This window comes from Larimichthys crocea, chromosome XXIV (assembly GCF_000972845.2).
Source record: "Larimichthys crocea isolate SSNF chromosome XXIV, L_crocea_2.0, whole genome shotgun sequence".
NCBI classification, from domain to species: domain Eukaryota; kingdom Metazoa; phylum Chordata; class Actinopteri; family Sciaenidae; genus Larimichthys; species Larimichthys crocea.
In genome coordinates, this window is record NC_040034.1 from 9642756 (window position 1) to 9661889 (window position 19134).

The following is a 19134-nucleotide window of genomic DNA, read 5'->3' on the forward strand; positions in this document are numbered from 1 at the left end:
CACTCTCTCATGTATGACAAAAAAAATGACAAAATTCTCATGTTTAAAAATTGGGAATGTTTGCCATTATCTGTCAAACTAATTATCAATTAGTGGACCACTTGTTGCAGCTCTCGTGTTTGGTAAATAATGCAGAAAATATACAATGTTGTTTTTATTGGGCGCTCTGTTACTGTCCAATGAAGACATACGATGTCAACTTTTCATGAAATAAGAAACAGCTCTGTAGTAAGGTTTGTAAACATGCATTTCTTGTATAATTTGTTCATAAGAGAGACACAGTTTATACTGAACAGCAAATCCTAATACTGCAAAAATATATAAGAGATAAAATTTTCATGTTTTTTTCACATTCATTTCATATTTCTGACTCTCTTTTTCTTTGTATAGATGCTTCATGTGTTTGAAAGAGTTCCAGGGTTCAAAGAGATACGTGTCGTGGGATTTCAGTGAGTTAAATCAACTTGTTAAAGGTTTTATTAAACATTTGGCACTATAACTCTGCTTTGTAATTATTATTCATTTTGACAAAGTAAATAAGTAAATAAGACACTAAAAATATAAATGTCTGATATTGCTCTCCTGCAATAGATAGAAGTGTTTTATTTCTCAAGTCTGAAGTAAAGAAGAGTCTGCCTTAACGGACATACGTCACCTGTTACATCTCTGTCTGTTATAAATGTTTCTGACATGATTTGTTGTCTTTATCAGATCAGAGGACTTGTCTGTGCGTTACGCTGTAGTCTTTAATGGAGAAACGGAGCTCAGTGATGAGTTTGAGGGTCTTGAGGAGCCAGGTGGGGATGTAAACGCTCTGAAACTGAAGCACATCATCGTAAAGGCCTTAAAACAGGAACCGTCACTACCGCTGGACATACAGACACTCAGCTTTGAGACTGGCAAGCTTATTATTGTGTTCACTTTTCTAAATATTATGTTAGTGCTCAGAATAGGATTTTAAACCTGTATAAATGTCTCTCCTTTTCAGTTACTACAGTTTATTCTTATGCAGAGCTTGGCATAAACCATGCAGATGACACCACACAAAGGGGCACAGAGGACAATACCTCCACCCAAAGTTTCCTCCCCACTGTGGCAGTGATAGAAAACTCTTTGGAAGCTTCTACATTCAAAGCAGAAACGCACACCTTCGTGCCTTTCATCCCAAACATCCTCCCAGAAGCCACACCTGTCATCACAGATGAGACCCCTTTAATGGCAGGAGTAGAGGAGGAATCCACCGAAGGTACTGCTGAAGAGCCCAGTGACATTATAACACCAGACACAAATTTGGAAACTATCACAGAGCAGGTAGAGGAAGCGGAGCCAGAGCCAGAGGTGGAGGAGATGCCACCAACTGAGCCTGATGACGGAGGTGAGGCTGAACCTAAAGAGGTGACACTTCAGATTGTTTTTGAACCAGGATGTTGAAGTTCAGTCAGGAAAGACACGTTTAAGAAGTCAAACCAAACACTGTGGTGTGGAGACATTGATTGCTATTGACAAAAACCCACAATTCACCGTCACGGTTTGGTTTTGTCTTGATTCTGAGCAGTGGGAGGATGAGCTCATTGAGACACAAAATACAGGAATGGCTGAGGGGTATAAATATAAAAACAACACATCTCTGATCGAGAAGAAGTAAACTTACTTGAGTAGATGAGGCAGAACCAAAAGAAAGAAATGACTAAGGATCTAAAATTGGATAAAAGCAAGAAAATAGAAAAGAGACAACAAGTTAAAAGAAAGAGCAGAGAATTAATTATTAGAGGAAAACAATTAAATTAATCTCACTGAATTTAAACTGTACTTCATTTAACAAAACTTGGATCCACACTCAGCAGCTGTTTTTGTCACAATACTGTTAGGTAACTTTTACACCATTGTGCATTTCTAGTGTTACATTAAAAACACTTGTCTGTCCAAATAAGCAGTGACCTATGTATTTTTCTTCTGCACAGAACAATCACCTCTTCTAAAAAATGGAAGTACAATTAGACTTGGTGGTTCGCTTTAGTACATGGAGATGCACCCTGCTGAGGCAATGCATTATATTAAAACCTATTAACTAGCAGCAGCCTGCTGATGGTTGAAGTCATTACAAACCCATGCTGTGCAGCCAAACTTTCAGCCAAACCTGATGGATTGATGCATCTTGTGTATTAAATATTTCACTCATCATCAACATCATACCGCCTTAAATGAAGAGTCGGAACAACCTGACACAGAATATATTATAGTGTCAGACGGCGAGATATGAGATTATTAGAGGAAAAGATTATTCCTTTCTATCTTTCTTTGCAGAGTTAAATGAGAAGATTATTACCACAATGTCCATTGATTAAACATGAAGCTAGAGCCCAGAACTATAAGTTAAAAGGGAAACAAAAGGTGGAACATGGCACAATGGCTACAGTGAAAGTGGTTTTGTACAAGTCATCAAAACAGTGAGATTTTGGCTCTACCTATCAGCTCAAACAGAATAATTTGATGCACAAAATAACTGTATCTGGTTATAAAACCTCTTTTCTGATACATTTCATTTTACAAGAACCTGAATCTGCTGATGGCATCCCTGAGGAACAAGATGAAGACCTTCCTTTGGCAACTCCAGACTCCCAACCAGAACAAGAACTTCCTGATGCACCTACTGTGGTTTACCATGACCCTCCAGAGTCTACAGATCCCACAGTTACTGAGATATCCGTAATAGAAGCAGCAGTGACGGTCTCCACAACACCAGCTCATGAGGATGCTGTCCAAGGCACTGAATCAGAAACAAATGTGGAGCCTTTGCCATCCCCTACAGGGAGTGGCGAAGCATCAGAGGACGGAGATGAAGCTAGTGGAGGACACAGTGGAGCAACCCCGGTTACGACAGACCTGCCTCCTGAGAACTCAGACATTCAAGAGGATGTAGGGTCAAGTCAGATCATGACAGAAGCAGAAGTGACAGAAACCCTGCAAGAAGAGGGTAGCGGGCCATTCCCCTCAGAGTATGACGAAGACCCGTACGAATCCACAGCTGGACCGGCGATGAGACAAGCCAGTACCCCTCTGGTGACCGTAGTGGAAAAGAACAAAGAGTTAGTGGTTTTCTTTAGCTTGAGGGTCACTAACATGATGTTTTCTGATGACCTGTTCAACAAGAGCTCCCCCGAGTATAAATCACTGGAGAATACCTTTCTTGAACTGGTAGGTACACAAGCTTTTGTGTTGGATATTGTGTTTTTGCATGCTTCATTTTCATATTTGATTTTGTAGTCCAAGCTGAAATATATGATAGAGGTACATTTGTGCAACATATACTGTTGGTTGTTTAGTTGTTGCTTTAATCTAAAATTCTGTTGTCCTGCGCAATGAGGATGTTCTTCGCAGTAGGCCTCCTCACTGCTGTTTTCTTGAAAGTAATTTTATAATTTTTTTTCTTCATACATTTTTTCTTTTTATAAAATTGTTCAAATGTGGTATGGTTTTAAGCAATCGCCAAATTCTTGATCAAACCTGCACTATGCTAATGCTTTAATATCAGAGGAGCCATTGTGTCAGCAGTATAAAGAATTATTCTGTTTCACTCAGACACAGCACTCTGGGTCCAGAAACTCGCCAAACGCCGGAGCTTCCAGTAAATCTGGGCTTAGGAGACAGACGACTTTAGCCTCCATACCGGTATCTTTTTTTTTTTTGCCATATTGGAACTACCTCTCCAATGCTTCAGAGAGAGCATGACCTTTCCATTTCTTAACTAACCTTACTTAAATACAGTATCTAACAATCTGAACGCACCTAACATTTCTCAAATACTCTGCTTTAGTTTTAAGCTTTGCTTCAGTCTTTACATCAAACATTAGCTGCTCATATACGCTGATTTTATCTGTCAGTCTTGTCCTAATATTGCTTGTTATTCTGTGTTTTGCCTTAATATTTTTTTGCATTTTGCTGTTTTACTTGTATTTCAGCACATCATTTTGAAAGAATTGTGTCAGCAAGGGATCTGTCCAAAATTCTTGGCCATGAGATTGTAGAAATCTGAATGTTTTGAGAACCATGAAAGGTTAAGATGATAAATTGTTCACCATTTTGGGAAATATGCCTGTTCTCATTCTTCCATAGAGTTGACGTGTCCAGGCAGAAAGTAAGGCTAATATTTTTCCTTGTGTTATGTGTGCAAATGTGACCACCGGACCATTTGATAGCTACATTGAAAAAGAGCTAGATTCATACTGGGATAAGTTCCAACTAGGACGGAAGCGTCTCTGCCTCAGTTTGTACCAACTCAGGCAAATTTGTGTCTCTTTGCACCCACTCCCATCTTTTCATTGACTTTACAAGCACCTGTGTGTTCAAAATGTGTCTTGCATTCTGCCTGGACACACATTTTGATGAGAATATTGATACGGCTCCATCCACAAGCATGAACATACAGTATCTGTCCACTGAAAATATAGCAGGAGTCAGCAGCCAGTTAGGTTATACTGGAAACAAAGGGGAACTGTTAGTTAAAGGAAAGGCTCTTCGTGATCTCTCATAGCATCTTTTGTGGTTTCCAGGCAACCTAACTTTGACAACAAGACTTCAGTGAGTGCTCAGCCAAGAATTAGTCCACCAGTAAAATCTCAGAAATCACAAATGAACTCATGAGAATAACTTGTTTTAGTGAGAGGTATTGGGGGTTTTTCTTTTCCTAGCGTTTGGCATGAGAGCATTTCCCAAAATGCTGAACAGTACCTTTAACAAACGACATCGTAGGTGACCCATTTGTTGTCATTTCTTTGTACAGACAAGCTCTCTGATATAAAACTGTGGAGATGCAACTCATCAAAGTCACTTTGTATCACCATGTAGCATGCTCTGATTATTATATCTGTTGTTGGACTAAGTGTGTGTTTATGTGTACAACTAAAGTCTAGTTAGGCTAGTTAGTTTCTCACCAAAATATTAATTTTTGTACATTTGTTGCTCATATATATGTTACAGCATTGACATTTGTGAATGCTGGAAGCCTTAAAGATAAACTCTCAGCGCAATTTAATGATTAAATTAATTGATGTGGAGTAGAAAAATGTGATAATAGGCCTAATAAATCTAATAGGAAAGCCATGCAGCTTTATGCATTTTGTGTTGCTAAAACTGTATCACTATGTACACGGTAGAGGGCAAACTAGCCCGGGGTAGTCTGAATCATGAGACCTGGGTCTGCCTTAGTCATCGTAGGACTCAGTGGTTTGTGACTTGTGGTAAGAAGCTTTAAGTAATTCGGGTTGGTTTCCACACACACGTGCTATTAATGGTTCAAATCTGATTAGTGCGACATCAGTCAGGTTCGTGTGGACATCTGTATGCATGATGCATGGCCTTACTGCATCTGGTATTACAGACATATGATTTCTATTTCACAAGACAGGCAACAAGATAATGAAATAAAATTTATCTCAGATCGGCCAAGGTCGTTTTGTTTTGGAGCATTTGTGTGTTAACCCAACGCACATACTCCAGTCAATGCTGCGATGTCTCATTTTGTCCAATTTCTTCCCCTTTTCTCTAAATAAGATCTTTAAATTTGAATTAGCTGCTCGTAAGCAGGTCAGGACGGTGTCTCTTTAAACCTGCACTTATTAGCGAACATTAAAGCAAGAAGCATCACTTGACATCCTTATTTAGTTTCAAGGCTTGCCCCGAAGGTTGATGGAAGGGATATATTTTTAGGCTTGCTCAGAGGTGCCCTGCTCTGTGTGTTACATAAAGGCCTCAGCTTCAAACTGAAGAGGTGCATCGATACAAATTGGATTGTGTGTTTTGCTGCAATGCCAAAGAGCAGAGGGAACGTGAGCTACTGGAGCATGTGGGCTTAGTTTACTGGTAGAGCCTTCTGGATAAGGATAAATAGTTGTTGTTGTTGTTGTTGTCGATAATGTGACAATTCTAATAGTAGTTATATGCAAGTTTTGATTTTGAATTCTGAAATAACAACATATTAGACTATTTTCATGGCTGATATAATGATTATAGACATTAATGTCTGCACTGGATCAGGGAATACAATATGAAGTAGTAGGGATACATAGATGCAAATGTCCTGCACACATACATATTACAGGCAATAATGAAAATAACACTCCATTTCCAATCTTTAATGGTTGCCCAAACCGTGGTTTCTTCAGTTCTCCTCATTAATCGATGTATTTAGCATCCTGGCAAAACTAATGTGGTCAGATGTTTGAACTGGTAAGTATTTACCGTCTATTGTCTCTATTCCATTAGGAATAGTCACCATATTTTCCTTTAAATGGGCTATCTGGGTAGAAAAGGGAACAAATATTGTTGCAGAAAAATTGTTTATGAATCACTGAAAAAAAAGAAATGAAGAAATGTCAAATTATGTACATTCTGCAGCCCATTTAAATGGACATAATGTAATGTTTTGCTGGAAATTGGACCCCATTTGTGACACTGTACCTCATATATAAATACATATATATGAACCATTAGCCCCAGTGGCTTGCAGTTCCCCCTGTTTGCCTTCGCCACACTCCTCCATTACTCCTGTACCTACTGGTTTGTGAAGCAACCAATAAAATTGGACATGGAGGTTGGAATTACTTTATTTTCATGGAAGCGTAAGATCTTTTCTTTTCTTTTTTTCTTTTTTCAACACAAGAGAAGGGATGTTTCATACGGTTTAACAAAACAAGAACCAGTAGATACATGTGTAACCTCAGAGAAGCATATGTGATTGTGTCAAAGACTGAAATTATGGTTGTGTTTGTGCCATGCTGTCTACAGGTGAGAAATAAATCTATGGTATCTTTATTGTTCCTTAGTCCACAATACAGACTGCACTGAGGCTTGTTGTGAAAAAAACTCGGCTTTGACCTTGAGTGGAAGACAATAGAACCACAGATTGGTATCTAATCTACAGTGTACATGTAATGCTTGATGTTCTGTATTGAGACAAATGGATGACCAAACAGCAAGATGTGTGTCCAGTTGTACTGCAGGCTGTTGCCCATTTGTTCGGGATGTTGGACTCTGTTCTCAAAGACTATTAGCTATAGGGAACTAGCCTTCAGTAAACTGTCTGCCAGTGATAAGTGAAGTAACCCGATCAGTGCAGAGCTCCTTAAGGTCTCTTATCTCCTGTTGGACAGCCAGGCCAGCTAAAGCATTGTAATCTCCCTCTCTCACACTGCGGCTGTCTGATGTTTGCCTCATCTGTAGTGAACGTGAAGTGGCTGAAAGAAGAGTGCGGCTCAGATCGATGAACATTGATGCAGGGCCATTACTTGAGCTGGTTGACTTCCTCCCTGCTTAAATATCAGTCCAAGCCTATAGTTTTAATAAATTGGTTTCAGAGTTATCCGAGCTGCGAGCTGGGTCTGTGGGAATAAGCAATGCAACAATTTGAACAGTGAGCTTAAATGTGGCTGCGTAGATAAATGTGCTACTGCACAGATGGGGTTTTTTAACCTGGTGATGGTGCGTACTGTACTTCCTTACAGAGAGCAACTACAGAAACTGAAGCTTCAAGGCTCTCAGCCAAACTTTAACAACGCAGTATGTGAGTTGCAAAGCCTTGGGTTTATCCCGTTTTAATGGATGATTATTAATCAATGTCACAGTCTTGACACAAAATCTAAACATATATCTACTGCAGTTTTCCTTTTTGCATGGATTAATGGGCTTAGGACATTAATTTATAATTGAATACTTTAGAAAGTGTTCGGTTAAACAACATCAAATCATATTAATTACAACACCAGAGGCTGCAGAGATGGCAGATCCTACTCTGCTAAGCCAGGCTAGTTTTAGCAGGATTAGTGTCTCTGTTGTTACTTGTTTTACTCCATAAGTATTAGATTTAGCTTCTGCCTTATTCATGTGATTGAACAAACTCAATTAGAAAGATGTTGGAGCATCAAAATAGATTTTTCAATTATAATTACAGCTAAATTAGCCCCTAGCTTCAGAGTGCAACTACAGTTTTTTTTTTTTATTCTTTCCCCCCAAAACATCCACTTTATAATGACATAAAACTTGATATGTGATAAAACAGATGTCATAAATTTAAAGATGCTGGTCTCTGAAGTCAGTTTTTACTAACTTGGTTACTGTGTTTGTAGGGCAGTGCGGGTGGGTGGGATGGAGAGCTACTTGATCCATCAATATAGCATGCCTGTCTGTTAGGCACTTAACATAAAAGCCTTTACAAACCGCATGTATTATAGATTTCTTTTGGACTTGAGATATCTTTGATGTCACGCGAGTGTCTGATCTTTTCATCGTGTGTTCTTGGGTGACTAGGATTAGCACATTCTGTGTTCTCGTACTCTCATCCTTTTATAAACCTAACCCTAATTTTGTTCTGGATCTGATTACACAGTGCAAGAGCAGTAATGGCAGAATTTCATGCTTGCATCAAAATTTAATTATGAACTATTCATAGCATTCACGCTGCAAAATGTGACCTGAATAATTCAAAATCAGCTGTGTTACAACAACCTCAGTCCTGTCATTAAGGTAGTAAAACTACAGGTAGATGTTGTCTCTGCTGGCCTGGTCTTCCTCCAAGGAGGACACTGGTCTTTACTGGAACTTACATTACACTAACATCATTTAATTAACCTAAACATCTAAGTAGAAATCTTTGTCATCTCAGGATCGAGAGTGATTCCCTTTCAACGCTGGAAGATGAACTCAAATTTGCTTGAGTGTTGCTTTCCAGGAACACTTGACTCCATATTCATGCTGCAAACTGTTTTTCTCACTGATCACTAACAGAAAACCATTTTTTTTAAATTAGAAAATCCACTATATATCTTCCGATAAATTAAATATAAACTAATTTGCCTTCCTCTTCTTACCCCACAGCTTCTGCCATATCTACAGTCCAATTTGACCGGATTTAAGAAGCTGGAAATTCTCAACTTCAGGAACGGCAGCGTTGTGGTAAACAGCAGGATGAAACTGGACAAACCGGTACCTTATAACGTCACAGAAGCTGTTCACTGCGTGCTCGAGGACTTCTGCAGTGCAGCATCTAAGCGGCTTGACATTGAGATTGACAGCCGTTCCTTGGAAGTAGAACCAGGTGAAATGTCTTATAGATAGATAGATACATCTGTAAGAGGCTTACTTAAAAAGTTGCAGTATGATTACAGGATGCCTCGTGATCTGTTGTCGCAGTGACATGCTCATTCACGCTACAAGGTCAGAGTGCCTGTCCGCACGCGTCCTCACTCAGCTTTCTTTTACAGCCTGTCAGTGAGCTGCAGTATAAATCTGATGCATCTTTTTTGCTTGGCAGACTTGATGCCACTATGTGACCTCACACATTAAACACACCTTTACCGAAAGCAGCACCTTCATTCACATCAATCAAAATGTCCTTTAAATTCTCCTCTGACTCTGTAGGCACTTGGACACTGCATTAATGTTAATGAGGTATCACCTCTCTGGTTTGTACCCTACCTCTCCTCTTCCTCGTCTGCTTTCAGCTGACCAAGCAGACCCCTGTAAGTTCCTGGCCTGCAATGAGTTTTCACGCTGCGTGGTAAACAGTTGGACCGATGAGGCCGAGTGTCTGTGTGATCCGGGCTACAGCACTGTGGGCGACCTGCCATGTCAAAGCACCTGCACTGTGTATCCAGACTACTGCCAGAATGGAGGCCTGTGTGAAGTAATTCCAGGGCATGGAGCCACCTGCAGGTACATGAAAGCTGACGAATGAAAGAAAACATGACCTCAGCTTTTATAAATGTCCAGTGTGTAAGATTTATGTGACTCCATTCACAGAAAATGCTTTAAAAGGGAATATAATATGCATAACTATGTTTTCATTAGTGTATAAATAAGAATCATTGTTTTTGTTACCGTAGAATGAGCCAATGAAGCCTGGTTGCTCAAACAAGCCACCTGAGACCGTACCTGTCAATCAAAGAGGCTATGCTCTTAATTATGCAAAACTAATACTAATAATTAATATAATATAAACTGGTGAGTTGTCATGAACAGGGAAATTAGCTATAGAGACCAAAACTGTTTTTTTTTTAAATTATTTTTTTGGCCTTTTTATGCCTTTATTGATAGTGCAGCTGAAGATAGACAGGAAGCAGAGAGAGGGGGAGTGACACGCAGTAAATTAGCCGTCCAATGCGGGATTCGAACCGGGGCCAGCTGCAGCGACGACTATATCCTCCACACACGGGGCGGCCGCTTAACCCACTACACTACCAACCGCCCCCAAAACAGTTTTTTTGTACCAGGCTGTAAAGTTGGACATTTTATTATTGGGCCTTAAGGAGATTGACTCGTTCTGTAGCCAGCCTCAAGTGGCCATTTAAAGGAACTGCAGTTTTTGGCACTTCGTATTCGTAGTGACACAGCCACAGAGGTTGCCGCTTGGTCTGACTAGCTTGCAGCTGCAGTGCTTCTTGTTGGCGAAGTCACAATGAAAAAACATCTGGAGATTCAAGAGACTTCGGTTCAGTCCAGTTAAATAACCTCCAACAAGGTGGTCATTAGGAACGTGTTTTTATTTGAATTTGAAAAATTGGAATTGTGAGGAAAAAACATGTCAGGATTTAATTGGTTGGCAATTTTATGTATGACACATCATGAAATATTCATTGAAGTTAACACTATTTCCCAGAAAGGAGGAGTAATAATTCTGTAACCTACATTTCTTGGTATTCCTCTGTGTCTGGCTTTCTTGTCTCTAACTTTTATATTAATTTGTATGTTTTTTTTATGATATCTCTTTTAGATGCCCTGTAGGTAAATACTGGCACTACCATGGAGAGCGCTGCAGCGAGCTAGTGTCAGTGCCGGTGGACCCTCCGCTGATCATAACCTGCCTCGTGGGAAGTCTCTGCCTTGTTTGTGCCGTCCTTGGCATTTTGATGTTCATTAACAAGAAATGTATGAACACCAGAAAGGCTGTAACTTTGGTGTAAGTACAAACCCTATGAATCATTTTTGTTACAGGGTGTTGTTGCTTTTGCTGTGATTTTTTTCTGTGTTTTCTTCACCTCATGTCCTCCACATTGTAGGCATGCCCTTGCTCCCTATGCCTTTGAGAATACTTTGAGGGAGAACCCAGTGTTTGAGAATGATGATGGTGTCTTAACTCAAGTGTCCACATTGCCATGTCCTTCAAGTTCTGCTTCTTCCCACTCACAACAATCTGAACAAGAACATTTTGCCTCAGTTGAAAATATACATCTGAGTATTGAGGTACGCTGTGCCGCACGGCACAAAAGACTAAACTAACTAACCTCAACAGTAATGTCAACTAATCCACTCTAACAAACACTTGGCAAATACCTAATGCTTGAAACTGTTCAGCGTGACTTTAACTGTAATTAAATGTAGATCAAGGTCCTCGGGTACCTTCAATAGTTGCTCAGATGCCTTCATCCACAGGATCAAACACACTTCAGACCTTTGAAGGTACACACCATCCACAACATTAAAGGGGCTTCATGTCAACTCCAACAAATGTGTATGGTTCCAACAATGAACTCTGCTCTAGCTTTAGTCTTCTGTTGTAGATCTTTCTCTCTTGCAGATCCTTCTCGCATATATTCCCCATTTCTATTCACATTGCATGCACAAGTGCCTCTGGTTCTATAATATATTAATGAGGCACACTGTAAACACTGAGCTCTCCGTCTCCACAGATCCCCAGACAACTCTACACAACCAGATCAGAAAAGTTAGTCTCAGAAATGGTGGACTTTCATCACTGTATACCACACAATGAGGTGAGGACCAAAGAGACACACTCCCAGCCCCAAATTTCAAAACGTCCTACCAGGGAGAACATCTGGGGACACGTTGATAAAACAGTCAGTACTAAAATGGGACACTAAAGTATCTTCTATGCTTTAATATGTATTTTATCCTGATGTATGATGTTGCTGATATTCAATAACCTTTACATCAAATATTCTACAGCTCTTTGATGTGTGCAAAGGTAAAACATCTGTGCATGTAGCCTTTGATTTCATACTTACAAACCAAATCACCGTTGGCTTTTGAGCAAGAGCTTTAACACCAAATGAAAAATACATTTTGGGGAAATGATTAAATATTAACCTTGAAATGATCTTCATATGTTGAAAAATATAGTCATTGTGAGTGATTTGTTTATACAAAGCAAATATCTTGGTATTCTGTCATTTTTTGTGTAATTCACACCTGAAATCTGCTATTTTTTATTCTCTTTCTTGTCTCTTTCCAGACGTGGCGTCGGTCAAGTGAATACAGAACATGCTGTGTTTTAAGGGCATCAGATAACGAATGTTTTGAAGTAACAGTTCTTTGATGACACCTTGTTCGTCGGAGGAGCAAAGCCTGAAGTTGCTGTTTAACCGTATATACAGGATGTATGGTGCAGTAGACCAGTCAAAATGGTGTTAAAAATGTTGATGTGTCGTTCATAGTGATTGTGTCTCGTTAGACAGAGAGCTATGGATATTAAGGTGGACTTAGGTTGTCTTAAAGTGGAACCTAATATTTATTTCATATATTGAATTGTAGGAACATTTCCTGTATACCCTTGGCAAAGGTTCTTCTTTCCTCACAATGAGGTATTTATTATTTACAAGCTGATACACATGGTGGTATCTTAAGCTTAGACTGTAAAATGTTTATTTTAATGCTCAACCACTGTTGTGTCCCAAAAAGTGAATGAATGTATAAGTTGTTGACTTTGGGTCATGGCATATTGTTTCTAGAAATATTGTCTGTCCTATTCAAAACAACTCTTCCCACTAATCATTTATCTTTTGAGATTTGGACTTTTTTACACATTTTGCATTTAAAAGCAAAGAATAAAATGTTTTTTTTGAATGAAAAATATAATGTTCGTTTTGTGTTTTTCACTGTTAAAAGACCGGTACAAAGACACAAATGTTTGCTGTCAAATCAAAACAAAGTAGCGTTTGCTGTTCGTTGGTTTTAGTTTACTTCTAATATCTACGCATGAGAACCTTAAAGGTACAGTGTGTAAGATTTAGTGCCATCTAGTGGCGAGACTGCAAACTGCAATCAATTCAACTTTCCCACTACGTTGCTACGGTGGCACTCATGTGACAAAAGAGGTCATCGTCACACCTGCATGAGTAGCATGTTGAAGCTTTTGAGGTTCTTTTAGATCAAGGGTTGGCAACCTATGGCTCCCGAGCCAGATGTGGCTCTTTTGATGACTGCATCTGGTCGGTATGGTCTAAAACATTAAGCGGTGGTACCAGTCACGGCCACACTCTGGGTCAGAAAATAGATCCGCTAGCAATATGCAGTCTTGAAAACTACCTTGCCCGGATCCTTGGCCGGGCATCTCCCTCTCTCCCCCTCCGTCAGAGAGAGCCTGGTGGTCTCCTTTGCGCCCAGCCTATATGTGGCTTTCATGGCTCTCTTAGCCAAAAAGGTTCCCGACCCCTGCTTTAGATATATATATTTATAAATTGTATCTAGTTAGATGTAAAACAAAGCAAATATTCCTGCCCTAATGGCTTTTCTTGTGCCACATAATAAGTGTGATGTGTGATTAACTTCTCAAACCTCTGACAAAACAAATTTACAGTTCAAACACTTTGTCTTCTTCTTCTACAGTAATATCCCAAGCTGTCAGGATGCTGTAATGGTCAAATTTAATGATATCAGCCTGAAAATCACAGGACTGATGTGTTGTGGGGAAAGAAGTCAGCAGTGTGAATTTGAAAGATGTGTGAGCCTCCTTTCATATTGAACAGAGGGGGGACAGTATCTGACAGTAGTATCCCATGCTGTCAGGATGTGTTCTCCCTGTTTTACATGTTTTTTTAATGATATCAGCCTATAAAATATATAACCATATAAAAGGCTAATTTTAAATGTAATAAAAACATAATTATGCATACTATATTCAATTTCTGTAAACAGATCACCCTAAAAGATACACACTGAACCTTTAAATCCGTTTTAATCCAGTTGATCACTTAATGGGAGTGAGCCACAGCTCAGCGATGACATCAGTAATACATTAGCCTTTGTTGTTTAATTAATCTACCCTCTAATCTCATTAGCTGCTCTTACCATTAGGATGTCAGATCCAGTTACACAGCACTGACCACTGACGGCAATCTTAAACTAAATTTGTGAATTAACTAAATTATTCTCACTTGTCATCTATCTATAGTAACTTAGCAACAAAAAGCAATCAACGAACGTGGGGGTGCACGTTTATTTTCTACAGTGTTCCAGTGCAAAGGCCAGCATTCAGCTAACATTTGAGAGGGAATCCTTAGTTACAGTCGGCCGCTGTATCTTTCGGTAAGTAAGTCTGAGCCTAAATAAAGGTACATGATTGTCCGATGGGATTATTGAAATATTCCAGGAGTCAAGTAATCAAATATTACATGAACACACACAACACACACACACACACACACAAATTACATTATTGTCTGTAAAACAACCCCAAAACCCACAGAACAGCAAACGTGAAAACAAACTTCTACATTTCCGTCTTGCATAAGACATAAACAACAATACAAAAAAAGGTAATTTTTTTTATGAATTATATTAGTTGGAGTAAAAGAGCTGTGTATATATGAAGCAAGAGAATAACGGATGGATAAAAAGATGAAATTTCTAAGATGCTAATAAAACCAGCACTTCTTTAAATGAATTGATCTTTGTTGTCTTTGTTGTCTTCTACGACTATATGGGCTTTTATTTAGAGTGTGCAAAACTTGTAGCAGATGGAGGATTAATATATAACTTTTATATTTAGCAGTATAATGTAGTTACATAAATATGTATATTAGATTTAAAAATATAATGTTAGAATTTCATGATGAGTCATCTTTAAGTAAAATCTTTAAGTAAGCAAAACTGAGGAAGAGAAGCTTTTTCTTGTCATCCCTTTTTAGTCTGGTGTATGAAAAATTTATATTCTTACTAATCAAATCAGAAGATGTAACTGTATTAAGTCTTAATGTCCAAAAAACCATAAAGCATGACTTCAAATACAAGATTGTTACACACTATTAAAAGCATCTCCACATACTTTCTCTAAAAGCCTATTTTCATTGTCCCATTAAGGTTTCAGGCTAATAGCTCGAGAGGCTATGCACCTTTTAAGACTCGGTGTACTGCAGTTATATTGCATTTTAAGGCCTCACAGTGGACTTTTCCATTCAAGCACAGAATTAGAAGAAGACTGAACACAAATGCTACACCGACATGGTGTCACACGGCAAAATTAAGATATAAAAAGTGAAAAAAACAACAACAAAAACAACGTACAGGTATTTAAAAAGGAGATGAATCAGTGAATGAAACACTGAGTGCCTACAGTGAGACTGTGGTTACTTCTTTTCATCCCACAAACCACAGGTACACAGTGCCGCCCTCCAGTGTGCACGTTTGTCATTCTGTGTATCAGTGTCATGTTTTAGGACTGAACTCGAGGTTGTGTTCTCATCTTGCTGCTCTGGTTTCACTTGAGGAGACTCTGAAGCATGGCGGTGGCGTGCGTCGGCCGGGCCTGCTTGTTCTCAATGGCTTTCTTGAGGTACTGAATTCCATCACAGCGTTCCCAGATTTCCTCAAACTGCCTAGGCAGGATCTCCGCACCCCTCTTTCTGGTCAGACCCGTCTCCTCTAGACTCAGCTCACACATCTCCATATCGTCTTTCCCTGAGTGGTGGACAAGTAAAAACAGAGGTCATCCATTTATTCAACAAACACCTTTAAATAAAACAGATAAAGCAGCGCTACAACAATGATTTGACTGAAATGTTCTTAAATGTAAGGATTTTATTGCTTTCTTGTCATTTATATATCATTAGAAATGTATTGATATCTTTGCGCTTTGGACTGTTTAGACCAAACCAGCAGTGTCTAAGGATTGGGAACCCACAAGTCAGTTAAAGAGATACAAAATAATAATGATTTAGTATCAAGCTCATTTATTCAACAGAAATGCAAAACATTTGTTGGTTTCAGACTCTTAAATGCGGCTGTTTCTCTGTTTTATATCATTATAAATGAAGTATTATATTTGGCTTTTGGACTGTTTGTTAGACAAGACGTCAACAATTGTGACTGGGATGTTTTACTGTTGTTTTATAGACTACACCATCAGATTCTCAATCTGGGCATCAGAGTTCAAAGTCAAATCTGAGTGGTCACAATCACATTACATGAATTTTCTGAAAATTCTGTTACACAAAGGTATGTTTTATGTAAATTTTACTTTGATGCCTTTGCATTTTCCTTGATCTTGTCCGCGTAACTTCTATGAAGTGAAATGAGGTTTATTTAAAGTGGTCACAAGCCAAGAAGGAAAGGAACCAGTGGACTAAATTATTTATTGAAAAATAACCATTTTAAGCAATAATACAAATAATAGTAAACAAAGCACAAGCTGGATTTTGTGCTGACTCACCTGCGACCAACACAATAGGCCGTTTGTCTGGGTGAAGCTCCATCTGTCGGGCTATCCAAGGCCCATCGAAGTGAGCGTACCACCAGCCCTTCTTTTTATTCTGGGGGTCTTTGTACTGATCGGCGGGCCGGATGAAGGGAATGCGGAAATATCGCTGCTGGCGGTTCATGGCCACTTCCTGATGCTGGGCTGTCATCGCAGGAGCTGGGTTCTGTTCAGCTGCAGTGTGATCGTCAGAAAATGAGGTTTGTGTTCAAAGTATTCAAAGCATCATTCGGTCTTTAATAAATGTAACCTTCTAATACTCATGGTTTTGTATGTAACAGCAGAGAACACAATGAGTGAGGCAGAAAACAAAAGTATAAAGCTTTCAAAACATACAAGATCAAAGAGAACCTCGGAAATATGACATGGAAAAGCCGGGTAAAGCAGCTTTTAGCTTCTTCTAAAATGACCCTGATAAGACCCAAGAACAGGATCTAAACATAAGGCAAACAAAGCACAGCGAGTACGGCTTTCAGGAGCTATCATATCAAAATACTAAGGTGAGTAAATATAGCAAATATAATGTCCCCATTCCACATCAGATTTAATATTTGTTTTTAAGATGAAAAAGAAGAGAAATGTAGAGCACCGGTGAGCTTTCAAGCAGCTAAATAACATTTGTTTGTGCATGCGTGTGCACCGACCATGCTCAGCTGAGTTGAGAATGAACTGAGCAAACTTGCTACTGAACCTGACGAGGCATGGCTGGCAGTTATTCGCTAATTAGAGCAAATATTTGTGACAGACAGCCAGACAGAAGGCGGCTGCATTTTTAAGCCCTGGCATTTGGTCGGCTAATTGAATGTTATGAAACACGGGCAGGTTATTTGTGTGCAGGTAATTCGTCCCTGCTAATGACAGGGAGAAGCGAATAGCAGAGCATGTGTGAGATGTACAGTATGTTTATGTGAATATACAGATTTGTGCAGGCGAAGCATTTAAGTAAAAGTAGTTTAGAGCACAGGGAATAACCTCTCCACTAACCGTAGTCAGTGACAGACTTAGGAGCCCTCTGATCACTTCCGTCATCGTTGCGCTTCTTGTTCTTGGACTTCCATGCGTGATAGACCTTCAGACGACGGTGGAACTCCTCTCTGCAGGCCGCCAGCAGCTCAATGTCTGTCCACACACACACACACACACAACATGGCACCAGTTAGTACTCAAATAATTGAAACAAGCAAAGCAGCAACACGGTTAGACGTAGAACATAAGTACATTCCAACTTTATGTTGACTTGTTTCAAGAGCGGTCCAGCTCTGGACCAGTAAAATGTGATGTTGCGAGCTAAAAATAAATAATTCCATATGCATCCAAATAAAGTGCATTATTTGACATCTTGTTTTTATTCGTTTAGTTCAGTGGCTCACAAGAGACACATTAAAAACAAAGATTATAAATTAAAGCATCAGAGGCTGAGATATCCAAACTTTTCTAGACACTAAGTGTTCAACATTTTCGCTTTCTTACGGGGAGTTGGATGAAAAGATCAATACCACTTTTAGATATGAGAGTGGTATTGATCCTCTCATCTAACTCTCTGTGAAACCTCTTTTAAAAGGGTGATGATATTGTTTATGATATTTGGTGTTGCAGTGATGTGGAAGTGACTAATAAAAGTAAAGAACTAAAGCAAACAACCTCAAATACTTCCTTTGATGAAGGCTAAATAGTTAAAAGCATTCAGGGAATAAAGCTGGAAACGAGTTGTGCAACATGTTTAAATCTGATTGGAAGTTAAGCTTAAAATGTAATGCAGTATATATAATGAGGAGTTTAGGTTCTTACTTTGTGTTTTCTTCCTGATGATGAAACACAAAGAAAACATTCACATACAGCGCTTTTAACGTAAGACTATAATCAGTTAGCCAGATGTCCTTGAAATCCCACGGGGGATATCAAGAGTCCCTAACACTGATCAGGGTACTGTATACAGTCGCAATTATAAAGGCATGGACAAGTGTGCCAGCAGAAAGGCATCTGCTTTTCATGCTGACTGAGGAGAGGGTTGGCTGGGAATGACTAGGAAGAGCTGAAGTCTGCCATCTTCCATAATGGCGATAATTTCCTCTCTCTACCACTAAAACGCATGCTGATGAGCCGTAGCAGCTGTGGGAACATCCACAGATCGGTCCTTTGACTTTTCAGGCATGACATCTTGTGTCCACACTCTGTACAGCTGCAGTCACAGCCTTTTAACAGTCACTTTGACTACTCAACAACATGACGGAGAAAGAAATGACACAAGGGGAGATGAAAAATTTGTATGGAGACGGGGCCCGCACGATTTACCAAAACATGAGTCGCTGCTGAATCATTTATTATGAAATTATGAATGAAGAAGGGAAAAGAGCTATATCGTGCATTCCTCTAAGGGCTCTACCATTTTGATCTGTTATGAAAAGGCACACAATGCACACACACTCTGTTTAGTCGATAGAGGTGGAATTGGGCTGAACTTGGCAGCGTTCGGCATTTCTCACCACAGGATGTGTTGATGACATCTCGCAGCTCAGCGTACTTCCACTTGCTGAGGTCATACTTTTTCACACCGGCAGCAGCTTTCGTTGCCTGCACCTGAGGACCCCTAGAGTACGGAACAGACGAAACGTAGGTGTAAGACAAAGAAGGTGAGTTTGCAGACAGGTGAGACT

The 19134-nt window shown here is 39.4% G+C and overlaps 2 protein-coding genes across 4 annotated transcripts in view; one reads left to right on the forward strand and one right to left on the reverse strand.

The window, feature by feature from the left end:
* The window catches only part of impg1b (interphotoreceptor matrix proteoglycan 1b), a 27300-nt gene extending 14516 nt beyond the window's left edge, over window positions 1-12784 (forward strand). Inside the window, exons 9-20 of one of the 3 annotated variants that reach the window (XM_019277438.2) lie at window positions 391-449; window positions 712-899; window positions 989-1375; window positions 2552-3195; window positions 3580-3669; window positions 8869-9088; window positions 9495-9705; window positions 10763-10948; window positions 11049-11232; window positions 11679-11846; window positions 11956-11974; window positions 12242-12784. In XM_019277438.2, the coding sequence (XP_019132983.2) occupies window positions 391-449; window positions 712-899; window positions 989-1375; window positions 2552-3195; window positions 3580-3669; window positions 8869-9088; window positions 9495-9705; window positions 10763-10948; window positions 11049-11232; window positions 11679-11846; window positions 11956-11974; window positions 12242-12261 (2376 nt within the window). In that variant the 3' untranslated portion in view covers window positions 12262-12784. The remainder of the gene's footprint in view (window positions 1-390; window positions 450-711; window positions 900-988; window positions 1376-2551; window positions 3196-3579; window positions 3670-8868; window positions 9089-9494; window positions 9706-10762; window positions 10949-11048; window positions 11233-11678; window positions 11847-11955; window positions 11975-12241) is intronic. The other 2 variants (XM_019277440.2, XM_019277441.2) reach the window with 2 other exon arrangements.
* A 1178-nt stretch (window positions 12785-13962) lies between these two features.
* Window positions 13963-19134, reverse strand: part of myo6b (myosin VIb) — a 35409-nt gene continuing 30237 nt past the window's right edge. Inside the window, exons 30-33 of the mRNA XM_019277430.2 lie at window positions 18964-19067; window positions 17465-17599; window positions 16436-16654; window positions 13963-15684 (exon numbers count right to left, since the gene is read on the reverse strand). Coding sequence (XP_019132975.2) covers window positions 15485-15684; window positions 16436-16654; window positions 17465-17599; window positions 18964-19067 — 658 coding nt within the window. The 3' untranslated portion in view covers window positions 13963-15484. The remainder of the gene's footprint in view (window positions 15685-16435; window positions 16655-17464; window positions 17600-18963; window positions 19068-19134) is intronic.